The sequence below is a fragment of the Maylandia zebra genome, linkage group LG6, assembly GCF_041146795.1.
Source record: "Maylandia zebra isolate NMK-2024a linkage group LG6, Mzebra_GT3a, whole genome shotgun sequence".
Taxonomy (NCBI): domain Eukaryota; kingdom Metazoa; phylum Chordata; class Actinopteri; order Cichliformes; family Cichlidae; genus Maylandia; species Maylandia zebra.
The window spans coordinates 30502904-30529145 of NC_135172.1; the positions used below are offsets into that span (position 1 = coordinate 30502904).

Sequence of the window (26242 nt, forward strand, 5' to 3'; positions counted from 1 at the left end):
CCAAGGTCAAAGGTCCCTGCCTAGCAACAAAAAAGTAAATAAAAAAAATAAATCACGTAAAGTTATAAGCTTCACGATTTTACACTGCCTGCAATTGTGCGTTTTCTTTATTTTTCTTTATTTTTTAATTTAATTTTTTATTTGACACTGAAAAGCAACAGAACAAAACCACATAAATGGGTCTCTGAGTCAAAATTTCCACCTAATAAATTGAAATTTCAAGATATCTTGAAATTCCGAATTAACTTTCGAGATACTTAATTCATAACTGAAAATTTTGACTCAAGTCCCTGAGACTTGGTTTAACTTTTATTTAATTTTTTAATTCATTATTTTCCCTGTGGCAGAAAGAAACCGATTTTTTTTTCTTTTTCTCCTGCAGCACAAATATGCTAAAACAGATGCGCTGGAGCAAATGATAGCTGATTATTATTGATTTTATGCCACATATTTGAATTATTGTTATTGTGAAATTGGGGGAAATCTTAAACTAACACTGAAACTAATACAAATCAAACTGAAAATGAACAGTTTCTACAGTTGAAAACTAAAGTGAAACTTTCAATGCGGCCCTGGAAAATGACTGAAACTAAACTAAACTGAAACCTAAATACTACTACTACTAATAATAATAATGAAAACAAATTGAAAACACTACATTTTAATAGGTCCTCTTTAAACATTTGTTTATAGGCAGATATCAGCCAATATGACAAATACCAATATAAAACTAGTGCTTGCATTTCAAAGCTTGTGCAAATACACCTAATTTTGTTTTCAGTCCCTCCTTCATACAGAGAGAGATTAACCATCATGCCGTGCTCTGTTAGCAGATATCACCGAGATAAGAAAAGTTTTTCATAACCTAAATAACTCCACCCCTCAGAACAACTGGACTAAAACATCTGTGTGGAAATTTTAACAGTTTATTACAGACATCTGTTTGCCTTATCATGAGTTATTGCTGCCTTTCACTGCTCGAGTCAGCTCTTTGATGACCGTAGGTGACTCAGCTGTATTAAGTTTATCGTTGTGAGCCTACACATTTAACATATATTTAGGATATGGTATGTGAGTCCTCTGTCCCTGCTCTTGTCCTCTGCCCCCGCTGAAAGATTTTCATGATGCAAATGAGATATGCAAATGTGCATCAGTTTATCTTTGTTAAATCTAACACAGACACCCACTCACACCACCCTAACATCAACTGACCCTGTCATGAGCTTCTCTCTCCCACACGCAGGGTTTGTATTACATTATTATTAACATTTCTGCTCAATGAGAGAGTATCAGCCTGTTAAACAGGTGGGCCTCCATAGCTGTAAATCTGGGTTTTTTTATGGCTTTTCAAAGGCAAGGTTTTTCTTTATTGATGTAAACGTGAAAGTGGGATGGCTAATGGTGTGTTATAATCTGTATTATGTGTTGTTCCAATGGCAAATTACTTGTCTTCAGACACTTGAGACCTGTAGTTTTGGTCATAAAGGGCTGGAAGTGGTCAGCAGCAATACTGGAGTAAGCTGGGGTGTTTAAATGATGCTCTTTCGGTACAAAGGGGCCCAAAGTGTGCCAAGAAAATATCCACCACAAAATTACACCACCACTACCAGGCTGAGCTGTTGATAAGGGGCAGGATGGATCCACGGTTTCATGTTGTTTTACGCTGACCGTTTGGGTGTTGGAGCAGAAAATAAGACTCGTCAGACCAGCAAATTTCATCCAAATTTTCTGATGCCCAGATAATTTGGGGTGAGACTGTGCAACTTTTAGCCTCAGTTTCCTGTCTTTAGCCGACAGGAGTGTTAGTTTCCATTTAATATTATTTATAAAACAATATATAATAATCAGGTACCTTCAGGCTGAAGTTGTACTGCGGTTGTTATTCTTCATTTTTCGGTGAGACAGGCTGTTGTACATACTGATGTAGATCTATTTTGTTTATGTATTTGTGTGTATTTACTGAATAGAATCACCATGAGGCAGGTAAAGGCTCTGCGTGCTTTACAAATTCAACAGTTGGTTCATTACAAGGTAACAAGCAGCGCTGCAGCATGTCACATGACCTATCCTGCGCGCCCCCGCTGCCCCGCTCTGGACCAATGAGCAGCCCGGTCGATTTGGAAGGGCGTCGGGAGCGCGCGGCCGGGGTCTCGCGTACAAGTGTTGCGTGCTGCCGCTTTGCCGTCAGTTAACCGCTGCCTGGATGTCTCACGGCGGGTGAGGCTGTCCATCTCGAGCGGCAAAACAAAGAAGGAGCTCTTTTGTGGTGTTTTTTGACTTGAGCCCAGAGTGGGATGTGTAACGCCCAGGTTAGCTTCCCGCTGTCCTGGGTTTGCGGCTGTGTGAAGGACTGACAGGCGGGTTTTTTCTTCTTGTAAGGCATGTGATAAGAGAGAGGAGGCTGTGAGGCGTGTTCACGGATGTAACCGGGAGCTGGGGAGAGGGAAGACGGGGGATCTCCTCTGGTTTCATGTCGGCTGTGGATGTGACCGTTCAGCAGGGACGTGCTGCTGGATTTTTAGCTGTTGAATGGCAGATACTCACAGAAGAGGATGGTGATGAATGACTGCGGAGCTCAGTAGTTTGCAGTTATCTGAATGACTTGTGTCTCTTGTTAAAACGCGCACACACGGTGGAGCCGTTTTGATTGTTCGTGGAGTGGAGTGGGGGCTAACGCTGGTTAAACAACACAGGGTGGATCGGTTCAGGCGCGGCCACAGGCGGACCTACAATGCGGATTACCCCTTGACTGTTTGCCTTTGTGTTATTACACATTTGCCTGAAGTTGAGATAAGACTCGCAGGCCTATACGAGTATCTTTTCTTATTTTATTGTCTTAAGAAAGGAGACATCGCGTTCATCTGTGGGCCGAATCCCCACATGTGCACAAGTTGTCCGTGAATCTGCACGGACTGAAGGCAGCAACAGGGACAGCCATGGCGAACGACTCCATTCAAGTAAGTTTTATCAAGTTGGATGTCCTGAAGCCTGCAAACGTGGTCTGAATAAAGCCAAAACTGGCTCACAGATACTCATCCTTTGAAATCCAGACATTTCTGTTGACACAAGTTGTGTGAAGCCAAAATAGCTGTTTTAACTTTTTAAGTTAAGCAGTATTGTTTTTTTATAGAAAGTTTCCCCCTACAAATGTAACGAGAATAGTGGATTTAACTGACCCATGTTTTGTTAAAATTTGGCACAAATTTCCACAGGATCTTAGAGCCTAAGATGGGTTTTCCAAAGCTCAGAAACATGAGCTCATTCTGACATTCGAGTCTCCCAATCAATTGTTTGGTGAAAAATTAGTAGTTGGTGATTGCTATTATCTTAATTGATTATTGGTGGTGGCTTGGTGCTGGAGGCCATTAGTGGCCCCCGTACCACACTGTAAGAACCAACAACCTGTCAGTATAAGTGGAAATGGATAGTTTGCTTCTTGTTAATAATGTATGATGGGTCCACTGTCTGGTCCTGCAAAGAGCTTGTGCAGAGATCTCCTGCACCTTGCTTTGTTTGGCTGTTTGCTGTGACCTGGTGAAGCTTGTTTTGTCCAAAGCTTTGTTGCTTTCATAGTGTTGTGTGTGTGTATATAGGAAAGGCAGGTGCATGCAGGCACAATACTGGTGTTTGCTGTAAAACAACACTCACTATTTCCAGCTGCCTTCAGGCATCACTTGAATGTGAATGCTTTAGCAAAACAGGAAGGAGTGCTTAGTTTGCATTTACAGGGAATAGGTGTGTGCTGAGTTAAAGAGAAACATGATTTCCTGAAGTGGCGTTTAGGTAATGAGTTAATTGCTTTAAGTCATCTAGGCTGAAACTGAAGAACATGAAGGGGGCAGATAAGTTTTATGAGATTCATACACACTGGATTTGAGAAGCTGTTGACATTTAGAGCTGTGTGTCAGCTGATGTACAAGCCTGGAGCTGCGTGCAGCTGAGAAATGGGTGTGTCCGTGTCGTCACGCAGATGACGTCGGTGTACAGGTTGTCTACTACTTTGAATTCCTATTTGTAATTTAGGAACGTTAATGCCAATTATTCACGGCTGAAAAATTGGCTTTGGTTTACTCTGTAATTAGAGGTTTGGAACGTATGCAAGTGAAAATACAGAAGATGAAGAAGATAATAGAGGTGATAGCTCCAGAACAGACGGGCTCCTTGCAATAATAATGAAATATGAAATTTATAACCAGTGTGCAAGTCTACGAGTTCCTGTTGCCATAAAGTGTTGACTAAACTCAAATGTTGTTTGCCCACATTCTGTCATTTCACCCATGCTGCCACTTCCCTCCAGTACATTATAACCAAATAAGGTGTGTTGATCTGCAAACGCATTCATGGATGCAGGCACACATGAGAACTCGTGCTCTCACTGGATTTTGAGGGTTACCTGGTGACAAAGCTTGTAGTTTTCCTCCAGTAGCTAGGTTGTTGCTCATGGGACCTGTACTATGAGGGAAGTTCAATAAACCCAAGACAGCTTTTTCTCTTAACTAGCTTCACTTACACTAACATGGATCATCAGGCTAAGCAATCACACAAAGGTGGTTATCCACATTTTACAGGAGGTAAATGGGAAATGGACTGGTTCTGCTATAATAATAATAATAATAATAATAATAATAATACATTTTATTTATGAGCGCCTTTCAAGTCACCCAAGGACACTTTACAATAGGATATAGCTATAGCTCTTTTCTGTTTTATTACTCAAAGCACTTCACACAACAAATGTCATTCACCCATTCTTACAAGCACTTTTTATATTCTTAAGTGCTTTCTGTGTAACATTCACGCTCTGATGGATGAATGGAAGAGGAACTTGAGCTTAGGATCTTGCCAGACATGGAACCACCAACCATCCAATTAATAGATGCCAAGAGCCACCTCCTCGCCTCCTTCCTGTTGACATACTAAAGTATTTCCAAGTGAGCTGAGAGACATGCTCTCTCCATTGTGTCCTTACTGAGTCTGCCCACAGTAGGAGAAGCCTGAGACACATCATCTAAGAAACATTCATGTAGCTATTCTGATTAAATCCCCAAAGACTACTTTCCAATTCAGAAACCCCTATAAAGAGGAATAAAACAAGAGACTGTTAGTCTGCCAAATACAGAGTTCCTGTGGTCCCATCAAACAGCCAGGCCAGAGGGGTTCACTATATGGGCGTAGGGATTTGATGCTATGTGGCTTGGATAGCGGCTGGGTGCCACAGTCCGAGAGGTCTGGTCGGGTAAAGATACCATTCAGTCAGAGCAGCTTGTGTTTGTGAGATGGGAAATTTAAAAAAGCAGCATGATAAATTGATGGAAAGGGGTATGGATACTAAATTGATTTAATTAAACAGTAAGTAAAGTTGCTAAAGTGTGTAAGTTGCTACACGTATCTTTATCACAGATCTATGGTCAAGAGATTTGTCTTGTGATTGTAATGTCATATCCCATTAAATGAATTAATTAATATGTTGCTTTCAGTGTTTTATTACAGCATGTAAAACTGTTTCTGCAATTTCCTTTCAAAAAGAAAAGCTAAAAAAATTCTTTAAGTTCAGTAAGTACAAGAGAATTGCTTCTTTGTATTACGATCATGTCACTTTTAAGGCTTCTAACAATAGTACTCCTTTAAAACTACTCAAAGCCAGAAGGGAAACAAACAAAAAACAGAGTAAAGGTTGGTTTGAAGGATAAAGCATTTTCCAAGGAAAAAAGGGATTTGGATACAAAACATTTAGGAAAAGAACTTTCAAATGTTTGCGTTGGTATATCAAGTCTAATTCATCAAGAGACTAGTCTAAGAATGACTGTTAGCTACAAAGACAGCGACTTTATTAGATTTCCCCCTTTTATTTGTGTCAGGAAGCTATGAGCACCAGCATGTGTCTTTAGGAAAATGAGCCCAGTTAATTATGCTGCTTGACTACACCGTATTATGTGACTGCTTTTAAAAGCTTTCTGCCTCTTTAACCAATTCTAGCCTCGTTGTCCTTGACGTTAAAGTGCCAATACACGCACTCTGTGTCAGACGTCCTCACCGGGTAAACAACTATCTGCCCAGTCTGTTTGGCATAGATTTTTTCTGTACTATGCCAAACAGATAGGTCTAATTTTGGTTCCCCTACTCCGCTGACCAATGTGCGAGATGTGCCATTGATTGGAATTTGTAAATTTGAATCAACCACCTAATGAGAGCGCCTACAGCTTAAAGCCAGATGTTTTTTCTGCCTCCCACAAAAGATGTGGTTATGTTTTTCTTTCTAAGAATATCGCAAGACTCCAATAATCAGGAGGCAAACAGCAGCACTAAGAGCAGTTTGATATTTCTCTGGTCTGCTGTGTACATGTTTCGTTTTTATCATGGTCTCAGGAGATTTGGAGTCTATGGAGAAGGATGGTCAGTAAAAGAAGGAAAACAGAAGGAGATCTAGACATGGACTTGGGTCTTTGATCTTTTCCAGTAAAGTTGAAAAGGGAGAGGCTACTTTAAGTGGCAACTGCTTCAGCAGAATTGGAAACCCCCTTTTGTCCACAGGAGCTGATGATGATGTACTGGTGGAACTTCCTCATGTTTTCATGGAGCGGGTGCATCAGTTGGAAGCGGTCTGCGGGGCATTCATCTCTAAATTTATCTTATATGTGCTGATGCAGGGTTTCAGCACTTGTCCAACTTCTTCAGCACTAATTGTATGACACAAAGAAATACTAGTTTTTTTCCTGCTTCCAGTGTATTAAGGGAAGCTGTTCGTATGACTAAATCTATGTAGTAGTCAGTAGACATAAGAACTGTATCAAGTCATGGCAAAGGTCTTATTTTCTTCTTTTGATTTCATTGATGTTTATTTTTGCCCTTAACCCTCTTCTTTATTATTTTTTAAACTTCTTCACTTGTTTTTTCAAACAGACACATGTAATATTTGAGCCTTATTTCTAATGGCTACTGAGGTACATTACCTTAAAGTTTGTAGCTTTTGTCCTAGGTAGTAAAACACCTTTGTGTAGTCAGGACATGGCAGGTCTCCAGGCTTCCTAGTTGATGCATAAATCAGTCTGTTTCTTTTTTTATTTTATGGGGTTTCCATTTTCAATCTTCATCTTTAACCAACACAGACTGAAGTAACTTAACTTGAGTTATCTTATCACCTCTCTAAGGATTTATTTGTTCAGATATGCAGAACTCCTCCACAAGTCCTGCAAACACGTCTTGATGTGTAAAGTTCCTGGAGTTCCCCTCTTAAGTTCCCATTTTTGTACATCAGAGGCAGGCAGTGAAGCTCTACAACCTTCCCCTGGTGTGCCGCTTGTTTGCCCCCACAGGAAAACCATGTGAAACAGCCCCAATAGAAGCCTGAATCCAACTGCGTCACACTTCCCTGCGAAGGTTAGAAAGCGGACAATAGTGGAGTCGAGGGGAGATGTGTCACTTCTTGTATGTGGATGGATCTGTTGCGTGGAAAATTTTGAAAATCCTGTATTTGTTCATTAATGACAAACTTCTTTTTTTTTTCTTTTTTTTTTTACACAATTTACATGAGCACACATTCAGGTCTAATATTTAAAGACACACACAGAGTCAGACACTCCAGGGAATGCATAGGAGAGCTTCCCATAAGCCTCACAATGACGTAAGGAGACAGTTATGCACACAAAATAGACTTTTCTCAGCCCCGTGGCCATGTAGGCAGACAGAATCCACAGTAACGCATCAAGGAACTGTTGCGAAACCGGAGACTCTGAGAGGAAATTAATATCCACATTCATTTTCATAGCAGGCCTCTCAGTTTAATAAAACAATGTGGACTAATGGGGTCATGTACTCCCTATCATGTGATGTATTCACTCGCATGAATGTTTCTGTTTTTAGGCTTGTAACACATGATCAGAACCTCCTACCAGCTCTACTGCATGTCTGCCTAATCTCATCTGACCTTCGTGGAATTTTATAGCATCTACAAAACCATTAACACTAGTTGTTTCTACTGAGAAGTCAAAGGTCAAATGAGTGTCATCAGAAGCGTTAGCAATTCAAACCAGTTTGACGATGATTAAAATGAGGTTTTAAAAGCCCACCAACGCTATTCCTCTACCACATATAATCCATGTTTCAATCATAGGCAGTATAAAACATGGATGTAGCCACCATGGTGTGAGACATTGGTTTTGGAGAGCCAGACTAATAAAAACTGTCATCAGAACTGAGGCACTGACTTCTTAGTGTCATGTGGTGGTTTGAGTTGGAACATCTGTCAAAAATGTGGTGACGCCCCTAACTCCAGTATCCAGGTGGACAATTTCAGGAACAGTAGAGATGTTATTAAGGGTAGAAGCTACACATAGAGTTAAAAAACAGCTGTTTTGTCCCAGGTTCTAAACCTGCTTTTTGATCCTGTAGAGTTGGGCATTTTAACATTAGACCGTTCGTACCTGTCAATGCAGCAAAACTAAGGGAGGATTTAGGATCACCTGATTCAGCACTAACCATGTGCTTTACCAGGAAGGAAAGTTTTAAGGTTAATCTGAAAAGTAGAGATAATGTCCGTCTCTCGAATCCAAGCTGGGAGCTGGTTCCACAGAAGAGGGGCCTGAGATCTGAAGGGTCTGTCTCCCATTCTACTAAATATTCTAGGAACCACAGGTAAGCTCACAATATCACACCAATGGAGAGTAAAATGCTCTATTGGTGTGAGATTGTGTTATTGGGTCTCTAAGATAAGATGGGGTGTGATTGTTGTCAACTATTACAGTTGCTCTGTTTCTGCTCTCCCTATTATAGCAGCCTGCCAAAGATCTTCTCAGTTTTGTCATGCATTAAATTATTTTGCCCCTCTCACTTCTCAAATTTGTTAATCTGTTGAAATGAGTGTAAAGGAACCACATAAGAGCCAATAAACGTCTCATTAGCAGGCAAATCAGTCTTTTAACAGCGTCTAAAAATGGGGTGTTTTCTTACAGTAAGTTACATGTTTGGTACTGATGGGAAAACAAAATAAGAGCTTTAATAGCACTGGCTCATTGCTTGGATCGTTGGTGCCCTGATAGGAGCATTTCAGATGGGGGCAAAGTTTTGCAAGGGCACAACAGTGGAGGGAAGAGGAGGGGCCACGGGGCGATGTGCTGATGATGAGGCTCTACGGCCGCAGCGGTACAATAGGTTGCATTGTCTGACAGTAGCAGCCCAGATCACATTCAGTTCACTATGAGTTTATTTTCCTCATCCTTGTTGGAGCGTGTTAGTGACCACACCCTCACTAACCAACCAGCCCAGCTGCCCACCCTCAGGCAAGGTATTAAAGTCCGATACTGTTAATAGTTTTTTGGGTGGAGGGGTGGAGGTGTTTGTTTTTCTTAAACTGAGAGCCTGCCTGTGTGCTTGGTAGATGTGATGAGCCGCAGCAGCTATTGTAAACTGGCGTTCCTGTCCGTGGATTTTTTTCCCCTCCCTGTTTCTTTATCTTTGTTTCACATCTTGCCTTCCCTCTGTGCAAACATCCCATAATTCCCATGACCTCATAGCGATGTACCCCTGCATTCCAGCTTCGCATGGACCCCTCCTTCTCCCCAGACGCTCGCACACAGGCCAGCGAGGCTGAGCTCACACACTGTTGTGACATCACCTATCACCCCTGGCCAGTTAACCTCCGCCAGCTTTCTGGGTGAGAACTGGGAGGGCCGGAGTGATCAGGAGTGAGTGGCTCAGGGCGGGTCACTCAATTAAAACATAAATGAAACAGACATTTCACTGCCTGTGGCTGTTTTTCGTCGCATGAGGCCAGGCCACAGATGCCGAAGTTCTGCCCTCACATCTGCATCCGTTAAAGTTGGATACCACCTCTTTTTTTAATGTCAAGTCTTTGAAGTTTCATTATACGATGGCAGTAGTTCCTCACTTTCGTGCTCATTTGGGTCCCGGCCTGGCTTGTCAAAACCAGCAACCTTGCACTCGACATACCTCGACCCCTGACCCCTTCCTCATTATGGCAGTGCCCAGGGCCCCTCGGGACACATACATCGATCCCAGCCTCATCGGTCAGTCCTGCCGTGCAGTTTAAACAGCCACTCAGTTACGTTAACTGTCTCTGAACCTACCAGAGGACACTTTATATATTTAGAACAAACTCAGTCTTTGCTGAAACAATCAGGGAATTGGGACGGACAACTGAATGCATGGCTGCTGTGATGTTATCCTAAGGATTTGTGCTTTAAAGTGTAGGTTACAATCCTTCTGAAAGAACTCGAATAGCAAATAAACCAAATAATTTAGTCTGCCTTAAACTGTGGTGCATTTAAAACCCAACGCTGAGCTTGCGTCTAAAGGTCAGAGACCTTTGTTTTTAGGAAAAATAAATCAACAGAGAGCATTATGCTGTAATCTCTGGTGTTGCCGGAGGGAGAGTGTTTCAGGGAAATGCGCTCTTCCTCTAATAGGATAAGATATTTGGAGATTTAAGCTGACGCAGTTTTAGAGTTTTGATTGGTTCTGAGGAGAAATAATCAGGAAATGGAGTGTTTTATGTGTTGTATAGTAAGCATTAGGCATGAATGTTGATGAACAAAGTGCAGGCCTGCACAAACCCTGATTGTCTCTCATGCTGCCGTCCTTAAGCGAGCGATGCTCTCATCCTCCTGTACACAATATGAAATTTAATCCTGGTGATTTTCCTCACAGCGGGGGGGCAGCTGGTAAACAGTCCATGAACAAAGCAATACACCATCAGTTAATGGAATAAGCTGGGCATGCTTCGCTGTGTGCTGTATGAGTGAGCCTCATGGGGCAGCCGGGGGATTTGCTTCCTATTAAACAAAAAGATGGCTTCTTCAGTTATTATTTTATCTGACCTTTTTTAAACAGAGTTTCTGGCACAAATGTGGGTTTATTGAGCAAGTAGTCACAAAATTGCTCTTATATGCTGATCATTTTTTTCTGTTTAAGCCAGCCTCACTGCCAGGTTGAAATCTGGTCGACTGGACACATTTGGAAAGTGGTGCTGAGAGTTCAGTACACCGCGGGTCAAGAAAATACTATAAAATGGACAAAAAAGCAAGCAAAGTAAGAAAATACCATCACAGATTTTGCATAGAAGGATGTACAGCTTTTAGAGACGTTGCCAAAAAGAGAAGAAAACACCAGCAAATACAGAAATGCTATATAGCACTAAAGTGGAAATACTGTTACCAGAAACAATTTTGTATTGTCTGTGCGTACTTGTTTGCTTTGTGTCTCCAACACTGCAGATCTGCCGTGATTTGACATAAACGTGTGGTTTAGGACAAAAGAAAGGGTGTGTGGGGACGGTCTGTGGGGATGTGGTGACGCTGTAGAAACAGATAACAGGCTGATGCTGGAGTTTCCAGAAGTCAGACTGTGGGTTCAAGAATTTTTCTTTTAATTTTGTGGGTGTTATGGTCTCTACTTTTTTGGTGTGTGTGAGTGTGCAATGATTGGTCATTAAAATGACAAAAAGTGACGGCAAGATGGTGAACGTGTTGTGAGGAAATGATGGAAATGAGCAGCAGAAATGTCAGAATGTGAGACTGATGGTGGCAGATTGCTGTGTCATCTATTGTGCCTGCAGGAGAGCCTGAAACCTTCATATGGCAGATAAGATTTACTTGTTTCAGCATGATGCAACGTATGATCGGTGTCGCAATCTGTAGCGCACTTAAGTGAGACGTCTTCAGACCGAATTGACAGCCAGACATCTAATTTAGCGGCCAGCATTGGCAGAATGATGTCCCCCCCCCCCCTTACTGTACAGTGCTAATGATCGTGATGAAATTACAGTATGTAAGGCAAAAAAACTGAGTTTATACAATACTAATGAGCTTGAAAGTCAATATTTGGTGTTGCCACCTTTATTCTTAAGCACAGCAAACTTCCTTGTAATTTCTCTTAGTAGTCTTTAGGAATAGTTCTCCAGGTTTCTTGAAGGACATCCAAAGCGCTTCTTTTATTCTGTTTTCTGTCAAGATGACCCCACATTACTTCAATAATATTGAAGTTCGGGCTCTGGGGAGGCCAATCCATGACTGATAGTTAGGGATGGGAATCAAAAACCGGTTGACAGTTGTGTTTATACTACACCAAATATCTGTATAAAAATGTATACAGATGTCTGTCAAACAATTCCCCTCATTGGCTGAATATTCTGATGCTAATCTTGGAGTCAGTTGCTACTGAGAGAGCTGGTTATGATGGTTTAACTCTCTTAAACGGGACCAACTAGACAATTTTGCTTGTCAGACTTCCTTAAAACGTATTTATTTAAGAGCTACGTAGGTCCCCTCCTCTGTGAACATCGTTGAAGGATTTTCAGACATAGTACCTCGTCCTGTGAGTGTAGTATTTGCAGTGCTGTGTTAATGGTGCTCTCCACATTTCTAAGGAAACCGCCGCATGAACAAACGTTCATCACAAATGGTACTGGATCAGCAACATTTGCGAAAGTAAAGCAAGCGCCACGTTGGTCTTGCGTTATCATTTACTCCTCCTGCTGTCTCATCCCTCCTCCTTCTCCTTGCTGTGTACCAGCTGCTCCTCCAGCTTTCTTCCCCCATGTTTACCCGTGTGGCTTGTTGGCTCTAAAGAGCTGTCCTCCGCTAGGGATAATTAGAAGGAAAGCTTTTAGTTTCAAGACATCTTGTTGCTCTTAATCAGCTTAAAGCCAAGTAGACTAAACATATGTAGACATGGGTAATTTACTAAAATAATTCTTGCTACGTTATAACACCATCCTGTTGGTGTCATACACACTCTCGGTCTGTGAACATATCACCAGACTGTTGTTGGTTCGCTGCATTATCTCAGTGTGCAAACTTGTTTGCTGTCACATCTAGAGTTAATAGATAACCCACTGTATGAAAACGTACTTAAAGTATTTTTTTTCTTTGCTTTAATGTGACTGTTGGCAGACAGTTACGAGACGGTCTTTATCAAAGTTTGTGGCACATGTCGTGGGTGTGCCTGTGTGCTTTTATAGTGCGTCATACGCAGTGTGTGACTTACAAGATATAAATAGGCTGCGGGAGTTATTAAAGTCTCCCCACAAACAATCCCTCTCATTACAAAGGGCTGGAGATCAAGTTGCACTGATAACATTTGGCCTACTGGGAGTTTCACCAGCTCGGGGCCTCAGTTCAATGGATGGTTGGATAACTGGGTGGAGCTGCAGTTAAATCACTTTGAATTAAATCAAATCAAGATGCAAAAGGTATTTGCATCAGTGCCCTTATTATGGGAGAGGATATGATGAGTGTGCCTTACTAAAGAGAGAAATTAAAAGGGGAAAAAGGAGACGGTTGGTGTGCAGGACTTTCAGTCTGAACATGTCCTTCAATACAACAATACACAGATAGCCTTTTATAATCATTACTTTGAGGACAATGAAGTGAAATACGCTGCTGAAAGACTCAACGACTTGTTTAGGCAAGGCAAGTTTACTTAAGTAGCACCTTTCAAACACTACAATCCCTTAATGTACTTTACAGGATCAACTCCAAACTAAAAAATAATAGACAGAAATAATATTAACAATCATGATACAGCTACCTGATTCATTCAAAGCAGCAGTGAATAATCCTTATTTTAGCCTCTTTTTAAAAAAAAAAATGGCTGAGGTTGGAGATGATCTGACCTCAGTGGGTACTTGGTTCCAGTTATGTGCAGATAAATGACCCTGTTTAGCTTCATTAAACAAGTCTTACGTAGGACCCAAGCCATTTAATTACTAATATAAACAGTGAGCAATACTTTGAATTCCGTATTTTACTGGAGGCCAGTACAGGGAGCTGATATCCTCTGTCTTCCTGTTTTTGTTAAAATTTGAGTCGCAGCATTCTGAACTAAACTAAACAGTCTAAAAGAAAAAGAGCAATGCATGAAATAAAGGCATGAATAAGCTTCTCTAGCTCTTGCTTGGCCACAGCTGTGTTTCTAAGATGCCAAAAAGCAGGATCATCCAGGATTATGGCAAACTTTTCGTGATATCCAACAAACAGTGAACGCTGCCTAAGCGAAAACCTGTAGTGATCCCGTATGTGTCAGGAGTATCGGAGCAGTTGAGACGCTTTTTTAAAAAAAAAAAAAACGGGTCTCTGTGGCTTTTAAACCCCAAAACACGCTGCGCCAAAAATTTGTCCACCCCAAGGATCGGGTCCCCCGACACAAACAGAGTAACACAGTGTACGCTGTTAAGTGCCAGGAGGATTGCCAGGATTTATACATCGAGGAAACCAAACAACCTCTGGTGAAGCGGATGGCACAACCCAGAAGAGCTACCTCGTCAGGCCAGGACTCTGCAGTCTATTTACACCTACAGGCCAGTGGACACTCTTTCAAGGATGAGGATGTACACATCCTGGACAGGGAGGAACGCTGGTTTGAGCGAAGAGTCAAGGAGGCCATTTATGTGAAAAGGGAAAGACCATCTCTGAATCGAGGAGGGGGCCTAAGGGTACATCTTTCGCCATCTTACAATGCTGTGATTGCAGCCAATCCCCAACTCTCTGTGAATGGTACTCATGGCCATTGATCAGTGGGTTTTAGTCAGTGGTTGCTGATCAATGGTCATGAGAATTTGCATAATTAAGATTAAGAAACTGACCTCCCAACCCATTGTTCCTCAGTGGGCTGGTTTCAGTCATTATGCAAATGCACTGTTTATAAGATTGGGGGAAACCTGCAGTCAGCTGAGACTGAAGAAGGATGAGTGACAAAACGTTTCTCCCACAAAACGCTACGTCCAGATGAACAGAATCAACTTTTGGAAACAAACAGTGATGTTATTTAAAAAAAAAAACAGAAAGGGTTAGGATTAGGCATACGTTACTCAGTGTTGCACTTAATGAGGGACCGAGCACTCTTCTCCCAAGTCTGTTTACACGTCAACACTTTTTCTGGACACTTTAATGAGAGTGGCCTCTTAGAGGACAATGAACTAAGCGTAGTCTCTAGAATTATATTTGGCTATGTAATTAGAGATGGGACTGAGATGCTTTGAGCCTTCACACTTGATTAAACAGTGGTTACACAATCATTATCCCCCCCGAATACTTTATATAACCTGATACAAACCCACCAAAACATGAACCTTAACCTTTCTCTGCTTTAGATTCAGTTACACAAAGTCTTCCACTTTTACGAGGTATAGTAACTCACCCACCTTCCACAGAACTGATCTGCTGCCTCGATAATATCAACGTATTTCAAAAGTCGGCTCTTTTTGTTTTATTTAGATGCAGGAGAAGTTGTTGTCTGAAGGTCTGTAAGGCTGAGCAAAGCTGGCTGCTTTTAACAATATTAAAAATGAGATTTTTTGCAGATTAAACTGAAATGATGTAAGGGGATAATCTTCATATGAACCCCTAAAATGTTCTTGCACAACCACAACCTGCGTGGCAGATGTTTGATTAAATTGCCTGCTAAAGTTGACCGATTTTTAAAAACTAAATAAATAGAAGAGTTCATTTGTTCAGTCGCAGCGTATTTCTCCTGCCATCTGCAGGTATTCAGTTACCTGAGAGTAGAGATGTTTTTAGATTCACATTTGTCACATTTTCAGTTATTCTTGATATATGTAGCTGAAAATTAGGGACATTAGTTTGATTTACCACAAATGTGTATGTATATGAGTTATGTCTCTCCAACTGTGACCACACAACCGCTGTTGGTGAGCTGAACTTGTCTCTGCAGGCTGTTTAAACATAAACCCAGAGACCTGCTGCACTGGTCTCTGCTCCTGCTGCCACACCTGAGCCCAACTGTCATAACCGTAAATGTTGTGACACACACACACACACACACACACACACACACACACACACACACACACACACACACACGCACACAGACACACTCACAATGAATCCCCAGGGTGCTCTTGGGGCATGTTAACATGCATTTCGACTCTGTTTTTCTCTTTTCACCAGCCACGCACCCTCAGTCTCCCTCGGGTGCTTTAAAACACAAATGTGACGTACTTTCTACCCACATTGCTCACACAGTCAGTTCACGTGGCTTTTTCACACACGCGCGCACACTGTGGCAATCACACATATTGTAACGTGCAGGTGTGGCTTGCTCGTGGTCAACTCTTAGTCATGCTGTGCTTAAAGAGCAAACCTGACATGTTTTCTAAAGAACTAAAAGTCACTGCAACAGAAAAATGAATATTTACTCTCGAGCTAGTTTGTCTGACATCTGTGACTGCCGTTGGTTAGATTTTATTGGAACAGTTCACTGGACCACAACACAGGCACTGTGACAAATTGTTTAATGGTATTGATCGTATAAACTGGTGAAAAACAACAGATTGAATAGAAGACAAAGGAGATCAGCATGTTTGTTTTTTTGATGAAAATAACTTTTCTGTTGGTCCAGATGTTCTATACTCCATATATGGAAAAGAAATAGTAAAAACTTATATGATTTACTCATGAAAGTGGCCACTTCCTCATTACTTTCATATATTGTTTTAGTAAGTATCCAAAACATACAAGTTTCATTATATAATTTTTCAAGGGATCTTATATCTGTTTTCACTCTTGTATGCTTTTCATACAAGTTTCACCCAAGACAGATACAAACTTTATAAGATTTATATATATCTTTTCCATATGGGCTTCAGAGCTGCATAATAACTGTGCTAATAACTGAAGATTAGGGTGCTAACATCATGAACTAATGTGGTAAAGAGACAGCTTATTTGTCCCATATTAGCTTCTCTTTATTGGCTCCCTGTTCAATCCAGCCTTCCAATTTAAAATCCTTCTCCTCACATACAAAGTCTTGGATAATTAGGCAAAATCTTAAAGACCTCATTGTACCATATCATCCCATTAGAGCACGTTGCTCCTGAATCCTCCCTTAGTTATGCTGCAATCAGTCTGGGCTCCTGGGGACTTCCCATGATGAGTGTTTCTTCTTCGCTCGCTTTTTTCACTCCCTATGTGTTTATACACCACTCTGCATTTAATCATTATTTATTATTAATCTCTGGTTCTGTTCCACAGCATGTCTTTGTCCTGTTGTCCTCTCCACACCCCCAACTGGCCACAGCAGATGGCCGTCCCTCCCTGAGTCTGGTTTCTTCCGGTTAAAAGGGAGTTTTTCCTTCCCACTGTCGCCAGATGCTTGTTCATAGGGGGGTCATCTGATTGTTGGAGTTTTCACTATATTATTTTGTGGTTTTACCTGACAATATAAAGCGTCTTGAGGCGACTGTTTTTGTGATTTGGTGCTATATAAAATGTATACTGAATTGAATCGAACTTGAAATTAGCAGACTCTTTGTAACTGAACAACACTCTGCAGTCACAATAATGACTACCAAACTTTATGTCCTTGGGGGCATTTCATTTCAGTGGTTTGGAAATACCTGTTCTGAAATTCTTAAATCTTGTCAAAGACAAATACCAACCACATTAACATAAATTAAACTCAAACTAAGACTGAAACTAATTAAAACACTAAAGTGAAACTGTAACTCATTCTGGGAAACTGGAAACAAAAAAAAAAGAAAACTAATGAAAAATGCCAACCTTTAAAAACTCTGCTCCAGACTCAGGAAGCTGTTACATTATAGAAAAGGCATCGTGTGACACTAGAAGGAACGAACTGTCCCCACAGGAAGCAATAGATTAAAAATCCCCCCCCTTTGAAGGTATGATGCTTCGCCTCTACGTCTGTACCATTGGACTGCTCACAACGTAATAATAAAAATGTCAAAAAAAAAAAAGAGATTTATAAATATCATTTGATGTACAGAATCTGTTGGGTCTGTGTTTCCACAAGCCCCGCTAATTCTAGAGACTTATTCATCATGAAGAAAACAAGACAGTCGATCGATCGATTATTTGCGCAAGGGAGGCCTCGTCTGTGTCCACCACGAAAATGACCCCCAGATCTGACTTCCTCCTGCTACCTTTTATTGAGAGACAGTTCACACAAAACACGTCAGAACAAAGCCACGCCCCCTTGGTTCTAAGACAAAGCATTTTATGTATATGTGTGAACTTCTGTAAGAGTGTGTGTGTGTGTGTGTGTGTGTGTCAGACCTCCTGCTGACCAAAGGGTCGTAAACGCAGGAAGCCTACATCAAAAGAAGCAGATCTTCCAGATAGGATGTATCTACAATAAAACCTCCCCCAGCACAGAGTGGTTGGAGAGGTGGTCAGGATCAAAGGAATGGCTTTGATCCTACTGCTTGAACCAAGACTGTACAAATTTAAGAAACACAATGGCAACATTCAACAATTAGACTTAACAGAATCAAAATTGTTTTTAACCTCCTAAGACACGAACTCTTCCATGGCATGCATTTTTAATTTCTCTTTGCACCCGATGAATGTAAAAACAACATGGAATATATATATCCATATATATATTTGGACGCCAGGTCCTAGGAGGTTAAATTAGTTTAATGTAACTTTTAGTACATTTGACAGTAAAGACTCTGCCATCATCTTTAATCCCGTACCGTTTACCACCTTATAATGTACAGTCACCTGGACTGAGTGAATGGGTATTGGTGTTCAAAGTTAAGTTCACTGTAACCTCTTTTTGTCCATCAATCAAGAATTAATTCAATGACTCTGAAGAAATGTCAGGATAAAAATTTAATTATTAAGTTCTCACATTTTACATCCAAAGGTCTGGACAGTCTTTCATTGTAGCTGCATCTTGCCTGGCGGGTAAAAGAAAACAGTCAATGAGATACATTTAGTTTCTTTTTCCATCCATCAATTTACTTCTGCTTATCCAATTTAGGGTTGAGGGGGCGACGGAGCCTATCCCAGCTACCACATGACGAGAGGTGGGGTGCACAGTGGACAGGTCACCAGTCTGTCACGGGGCTAGCTTCTTTCAAATCAGAGTTACTCTTTTTAAAAGTGTTTCGTGTTCCTCTCTCTTCAGCAACAAACGGCCAATTTCAACTTCTTTAACACTTTTGTTCACAATCTGCCATTTTCGTCTTCCATTTAAATACACACACACAAGTCTCACAAGCTAGCCTGACACTGGAGTTGCAGTTTTATGATTTATTCATGTATTAACTCCTTCAGTGGCTTTATTTCAGTGTACAACACTGACCTCAAGCTTCACATCTAGCGAAATTTAAATGCTGGCTGCATACTGTTGTTTGACAGAGCTGTGAACCCCGGTCTCCCTCTTGTTCTTGTCTTTACTCGCAGCAAGTCTTCCCTCCCTCGCTGTTTCCATCTCTGGCTATGACGCTCCCTCCTGCTTCCCATCACATACAGTGTTATTTGCCTTTGGACTGCAGGATGCCTGGAGGCCCAAATAAGAAATGTTTCTTTAAAAAGACCCTCACTTGAAATGCAGGGAGATTATTTCGATTTCAGAAATGGTTTAAAACATGTAGAATATTTAAAAAAATAAAAACTACAGTGCCTCCCTCACTGATTGTTTTTGATCTTTGGGAGGATGATTTAATGTTCAGCCCTGCACTCTATATATCAGACTGCTGTACTCTGCCCAAAGTGCTCTCAATGAACTCTTCTCCACCCATGAACACAGGCTCTCATCCTCCTCCTTCCCCTCATGTGTCTGATGTCTGTGCATTTGGCAGCCAGTCTGGCCTCCCAGCATGCTCTCACATGCTCTTTTATCTATTATTCCCCTCTGGCTCTGAGGGCCAACCATCCTCCCTTGCTCCTCCACCTGCTTCTTTATCACTTTTTGGCTGACCATCTCTCTTCCCCTCTCCTCCCTTTCCTTCTGTCTCTTACTCTCTTGCTGTCCACCTCCTTCAGCCTGTCTGTCTCTCTCTCTCTCTCTGCTTGGAGGCTTTTTTGGCCTTTTTGTCTGTCTCGTGGGGAAGGGTGGTTTCTGTCTTTTTTTCTTTTCCCCCTCCAGTCTCATCCTTCCCTCTGCTTTCAGAAAATTAGATGAAAAGAAGTGTCACCAAGGGAGACTGGAACAAAATGGGAAGCTCATAGAGTTCACTATATACTGAAATTAAATTTTCTGCCGTGTTGTGTTAAGTATCAACCAGAAAGGACTGGCTGCTCCCTTCAGGGTTTGTCACAGCAGAGCATCTGCCTCCATCTCACCCCATCTCTAGCATCCTCCTTTGTCACACTAACCCTCTTCATGACCTCCTTCACTACATCCATGAGCCTCCTGTGTGGTCTTCCTCTTTTCCCCCTGCCTGGCATCAGTAGTCAACATCCTTTGTCCCTCCTCTGTTCAGTGTCCAAACCATCTCAGCCTGAGCTGTCCCAATTATTTAGTCATGTCTAATCTTGTCCATTCTGCCATTCCTAGTAAACATCTTCAGCTCGGCCTCCTGTGTTTTTTATCTTCAAACAGTAGTACACCACCACCTCTCCATCTCCAGCCTCTCTTCCACCTCCTCCTTACTATCACTATACAGGGAGTGCAGAATTATTAGGCAAATGAGTATTTTGTCCACATCATCCTCTTCATGCATGTTGTCTTACTCCAAGCTGTATAGGCTCGAAAGCCTACTACCAATTAAGCATATTAGGTGATGTGCATCTCTGTAATGAGAAGGGGTGTGGTCTAATGACATCAACACCCTATATCAGGTGTGCATAATTATTAGGCAACGTCCTTTCCTTTGGCAAAATGGGTCAAAAGAAGGACTTGACAGGCTCAGAAAAGTCAAAAATAGTGAGATATCTTGCAGAGGGATGCAGCAGTCTCAAAATTGCAAAGCTTCTGAAGCGTGATCATCGAACAATCAAGCGTTTCATTCAAAATAGTCAACAGGGTCGCAAGAAGCGTGTGGAAAAACCAAGGCGCAAAATAACTGCCCATGAACTGAGAAAAGTCAAGCGTGCAGCTGCCAAGATGCCACTTGCCACCAGTTTGGCCATATTTCAGAGCTGCAACATCACTGGAGTGCCCAAAAGCACAAGGTGTGCAATACTCAGAGACATGGCCAAGATAAGAAAGGCTGAAAGACGACCACCACTGAACAAGACACACAAGCTGAAACGTCAAGACTGGGCCAAGAAATATCTCAAGACTGGTTTTTCTAAGGTTTTATGGACTGATGAAATGAGAGTGAGTCTTGATGGGCCAGATGGATGGGCCCGTGGCTGGATTGGTAAAGGGCAGAGAGCTCCAGTCCGACTCAGATGCCAACAAGGTGGAGGTGGAGTACTGGTTTGGGCTGGTATCATCAAAGATGAGCTTGTGGGGCCTTTTCGGGTTGAGGATGGAGTCAAGCTCGACTCCCAGTCCTACTGCCAGTTTCTGGAAGACACCTTCTTCAAGCAGTGGTACAGGAAGAAGTCTGCATCCTTCAAGAAAACATGATTTTCATGCAGGACAATGCTCCATCACACGCGTCCAAGTACTCCACAGCGTGGCTGGCAAGAAAGGGTATAAAAGAAGAAAAACTAATGACATGGCCACCTTGTTCACCTGATCTGAACCCCATTGAGAACCTGTGGTCCATCATCAAATGTGAGATTTACAAGGAGGGAAAACAGTACACCTCTCTGAACAGTGTCTGGGAGACTGTGGTTGCTGCTGCACGCAATGTTGATGGTGAACAGATCAAAACACTGACAGAATCCATGGATGGCAGGCTTTTGAGTGTCCTTGCAAAGAAAGGTGGCTATATTGGTCGCTGATTTGTTTTTGTTTTGTTTTTGAATGTCAGAAATGTATATTTGTGAATGTGGAGATGTTATATTGGTTTCACTGGTAAAAATAAATAATTGAAATGGGTATATATTTGTTTTTTGTTAAGTTGCCTAATAATTATGCACAGTAATGGTCACCTGCACACACAGATATCCCCCTAAAATAGCTAAAACTAAAAACAAACTAAAAACTACTTCCAAAAATATTCAGCTTTGATATTAATGAGTTTTTTGGGTTCATTGAGAACATGGTTGTTGTTCAATAATAAAATTATTCCTCAGAAATACAACTTGCCTAATAATTCTGCACTCCCTGTAGATTACAGCACAAGCACAAGGAGAACATACAAACACCACACAGGAGAGCCTTACACCCTGTAAGGAAAGTTTTAAGCCTAATCTTCAATACATGCATGACCTTTTAGCTGTGAAGCAGCAGTCCAAACCACAAACTAGAAGAATAGTCCTGCATTTATTCAGGCTTAAATAAAGCCTGAATAAAGCTTTGTTTATTTGTCATTTTGTCTGAACTCTAGAGAAGATTAGCTTCTGCTAATATTCTGTCAACACCAGTTATGTGAATAAAAAAATATTGTACTTTGAAATAAATGGAACTGGAGCAGTTTACAGCCACTCTGGAATGTCTGGAATGTCCAAAACAGTAAGGCTGCGAATACAAACAGCCAAAGTGAGTTTCCTCTGTAGAGTTGCTGGGCTTTACTGTAGCATTAGAGATGGAGCACGAACACCCGGAGAACCGCTGCTCCTGCATGTAGGAACGAGCCAGTTGAAGTGGTTTGGGCATCTGGTTAGGACGTGTCACAGGCACCTCCCTTTGGAGGTTTTCAGTGCACGCCCGGGGTTAAACCCAGAATCTGCTGGAGAGACTGTGCATCCCATCTGGCCTGGGAATGCCTCAGGAGGACCTGGAAGGTGTGGGTGGGGAGAAGGATGCATGGATGGTTAGTTAGTTCACTTCACTGTTTTTTAAGTAGATCAACTCAGTTAAACTGGAAGAATCTAGAAGTGCTTTGTCTGCTCTGTAAAGAAGTGCTATCTAAAAACCAGTGAAGTAAGAATATGTCTTTAAATATTAATAGGATACCCCTATAACTAAATCAATCTCTGTGCTGTTAAATGACAAATGATGGTAAAAGAATATGAGACACTGGTCCTGCTTTTATTCTTCCAGTACTGATCAGTATCTGCCGCTACTGTCTGAAACAGTCCTCACAGTTCAGTTTTTGACAGCACCTCTAATTTAAAAGATTTTCTGTGTGGTCCATGTCGACTCGTCCGCTACCTTTCCTTTCATCCTTTCCTCTCTCCTCCCCTTCTTTCCTGCCAGGTTGGCTGTTGTCATCACTCAGGCATCTCAGAAATGCCTCCAGATGTTTTCTTTGACTCACACATACACACTTGCAGTCTGCTGGACACATTTCCTTTGGCGTGCTGCTCATAAGCAAAGTGAAGCATACATTGTTTTGACTTCAGGTGGAAGTTTGCATGTAACCTTTGGCCTCAAATCCCCGTGTAGTCAACACATCCGGGAATGCTTCTTCTCTGCTGTTTTTCATGCTTTTTATGCATGACAAAACTAAACTGGCAACACATCAGTGCTACATAGCAAGTCAGGCCTGCAGAACCATTTCAGTCCCTTCACTTCAGAATTAACACACACACACACACACACACACACACACACACACGCTGAAAGACACATGAAGTGCAGTGATATCAGTTTAGTTTGTGCAGCTCTGCAGTGCTGTTTTTCCTTGAAGCTCATCTCAGACAATACCCCAGACCTGTCAAAGCAATTACCGAGACATCTCTACTAGAGCTGCCTACACACACACACACACACACACACACACACACACACACACACACACACACACACACACACACTTTCAGATATGTGCTACCACTTTATTACTCTGTGACGAATGTTTAGTGTTATCAGCAGCATCTGCGTTACATTTTTTTTTCTGTCTCTCAACCACTGAAACTGAAAAAGTACATTAAGAAGTCCACAAGATTTGATCTTGCTGCTGTTGACCTGCATTAGTGCTTCAGCAGGCTGCACTGGGTGATGCACGGCTGGGAGGACTTGGTAGTTTCAGTTCTTGGTTTATAAATATGTAAATACGCTTTTGTCTGCTTTTTACTTTGTCCTGCAATCGTAACTACAGAGTTGAGCTCAGACATGATACTGGTCAGTCTGACATGAGCTTTAAATTCATCGTCTTATTAAACCTACACATGGGCGTACTGTTTACCTTTTTGTCCACTGATGGCGTCACAGTTAATATTTGTACAACTGAAAGTGGAAGGTTGGTCTGTTTGTCCACCCTACTGTCCTACTAAGTACATCCCATGATTCAGTAGCTCCTGGAACCACATTTAGCGTCAATAACTTGAAGTAATTGTTTTATGTATGACTTTCTGAGTCTCTAACATCACTGGGGGGGATTTTTTTCCCACTCTTACAATCTTGTTTGTGTTTATTGTGGTTTGCGGTCAGTCGAGTTGAGGTCTAGACTTGGGTCATTGTAGCATCTTCATTCTTTTCTTTTTCAGCCAGTCTGTTGTAGATTTGTTGTGCGACCCAACTTTAGGGAAGCTTCAGCTGATTAAGCATATTTGCACTGCACAAGACATAATGTGGATTGCACAACACTGGTCACTACATTCTTCATTTCCAGTTAATACTTGTACAGCTGCTGTTATTGTGTATATATTTATTTATATTTCTTCATACATTCTTATATAGTTCTATATTGTGTATTTTGTTGTACAGTTATTTTATTTTCAACTTTAATTTATATATTTTATCTTATTCTTCCCAGTTAAATTTACCCTTCATTCTAATTTGTGTTGTACAGTTATTTCATTTTTAACCTTAATTTATATTTTATTCCTTCCTAGTTAAATTTATCCTTTTTAATTTTTCATATTTATTTCCTATCTTATTCATAGCCTTTTCCTTTTTGTTTTCTTTAGGTCACGAGCAGTTGTCCAAGCATTTCACTACATATCGTACTGTGTATGACTGTGTACGTGACAAATAAAATTTGAATTTTTGAATTTGACAGACGCATGACCTCACATTTAAGTCTAGAATACTTTGGTACAGAGAGGAGTTCATGGTCGGTTTCTTCTGTCTTTTGATTTGTTCACATGCAATATTGCAACCCTAAGCTGTGCTGCCATGTTCTTTTTAGAGAGAAACAGCTTTATCCTTCCGGAAATGTCAAACTTTTTCAGTCTTTTTCTAATAATAATGAACTGGGATGTTCACTACTTGGATGAATGTGAGATTGGGTTAACACAGACCACCACCATCAGAGCTGGTCACACTTGCTGATGATCAGTTAATCAGTTGCATTTGATTAGCAGCACCTGGCTGTTACTTGCCCTCATATGTCCTAAGCAGTAAGGGTATACTTCGTTTGTATAATTTTGAATTTATTTTGTTTTATGTGTTTTGTTTTTTAAAGTTGTGTCATTCTAATGTGTGCTTATGCACATGTGTGCCTGTCACTTAAAAATAGATGTTAAACCTCAGATGACTTCCTAGTTAAGTAAAGGTTAAATTGTCACATGACTCTATGTTTCCAATGACTGTACTTCCTTCCAAAGTGCAACCGATTGGATTTAAGTAACATTAGATTTTTTTTCAGAACTTTCCAGGAAGTTCTGCGATTTCACTAACTTTTCCCCAAACCCCCTGTTTTGTTTTGTCTCTATGGAAAAGTAAAGTCAAACAGAGCTGCCCACCGTCAGCAGCACTAACCGTGTTCTCCATTGTAATTATTACAAAAATAACTAGAATAAACATGTGGGAGAATCTCAACAATCGTAGACTTTGGACGCCTACATTTTTCACCAAAGTTGAAATATTTGTATGGATTTAGCTCCGTTCATGTCAACTTCACTTTTCATTTGGCCTGAAGACGCCATCAGGGAGCTTTTTATTTAAACGCTGTAGTTGACATTCACTCTGTTCTTTTGCTTGTTGTAATTTAAAAACTCTGCACGCCCACTCAGGTAGCGGTATTTCTCTGACTGAGAGAGCGATTTTCCTCGGTTTTCTGGTGCTTACATAGTTTCATGTAAAAGAGTTCACATGTACTATGTATAACTTTTAAAATGGGTCTTTCTTTCTCCTACTCCTCTTCCTTGCACACAGACAGGTCTATGAGCGCAATCTGGTTTTATGAGAAGCTGAACATTTCAGGTAAAGCCCCTCTGTGCTCAGTCAGTCATGTTGGCATGTTGTAAGGTCAGCTATTCTACTTATGTATTGTCGCTAGACAGCTGCCGACCTTCTTCACTGACTCAGCGGGGATTGGACAGTGATTGACAGGTGTGGTCTGCTCAATAAGTACCTCTGGAGCAGAAGGTGATTGACAGGAGACCTGCTGTGCTGAGGGTCTCCCAGCCCCCCAGCTGATGAAGGGGATTAATGCAGCAGCTATCCTCTAAAGACTAACCGTCTGAATAGCTGCTTCTTTCTTGCCTTCGCCTCCTTTTCTCTCCTTCTCGGTTCCTGGAATGGTTTTGTGATTATGGAAGCAAGTTCAAGGAGGGAAAAGGTCTGTGTTTAC

At 41.3% G+C, this 26242-nt stretch overlaps 1 protein-coding gene across 1 annotated transcript in view; it reads left to right on the forward strand.

Annotated features, from left to right (window-relative positions):
* The first annotated feature begins 2151 nt into the window (after positions 1 to 2151).
* The window catches only part of pkn1a (protein kinase N1a), a 61509-nt gene continuing 37418 nt past the window's right edge, over positions 2152 to 26242 (forward strand). Inside the window, exon 1 of the mRNA XM_012918664.3 lies at positions 2152 to 2957. Coding sequence (XP_012774118.2) covers positions 2937 to 2957 — 21 coding nt within the window. The 5' untranslated portion in view covers positions 2152 to 2936. The remainder of the gene's footprint in view (positions 2958 to 26242) is intronic.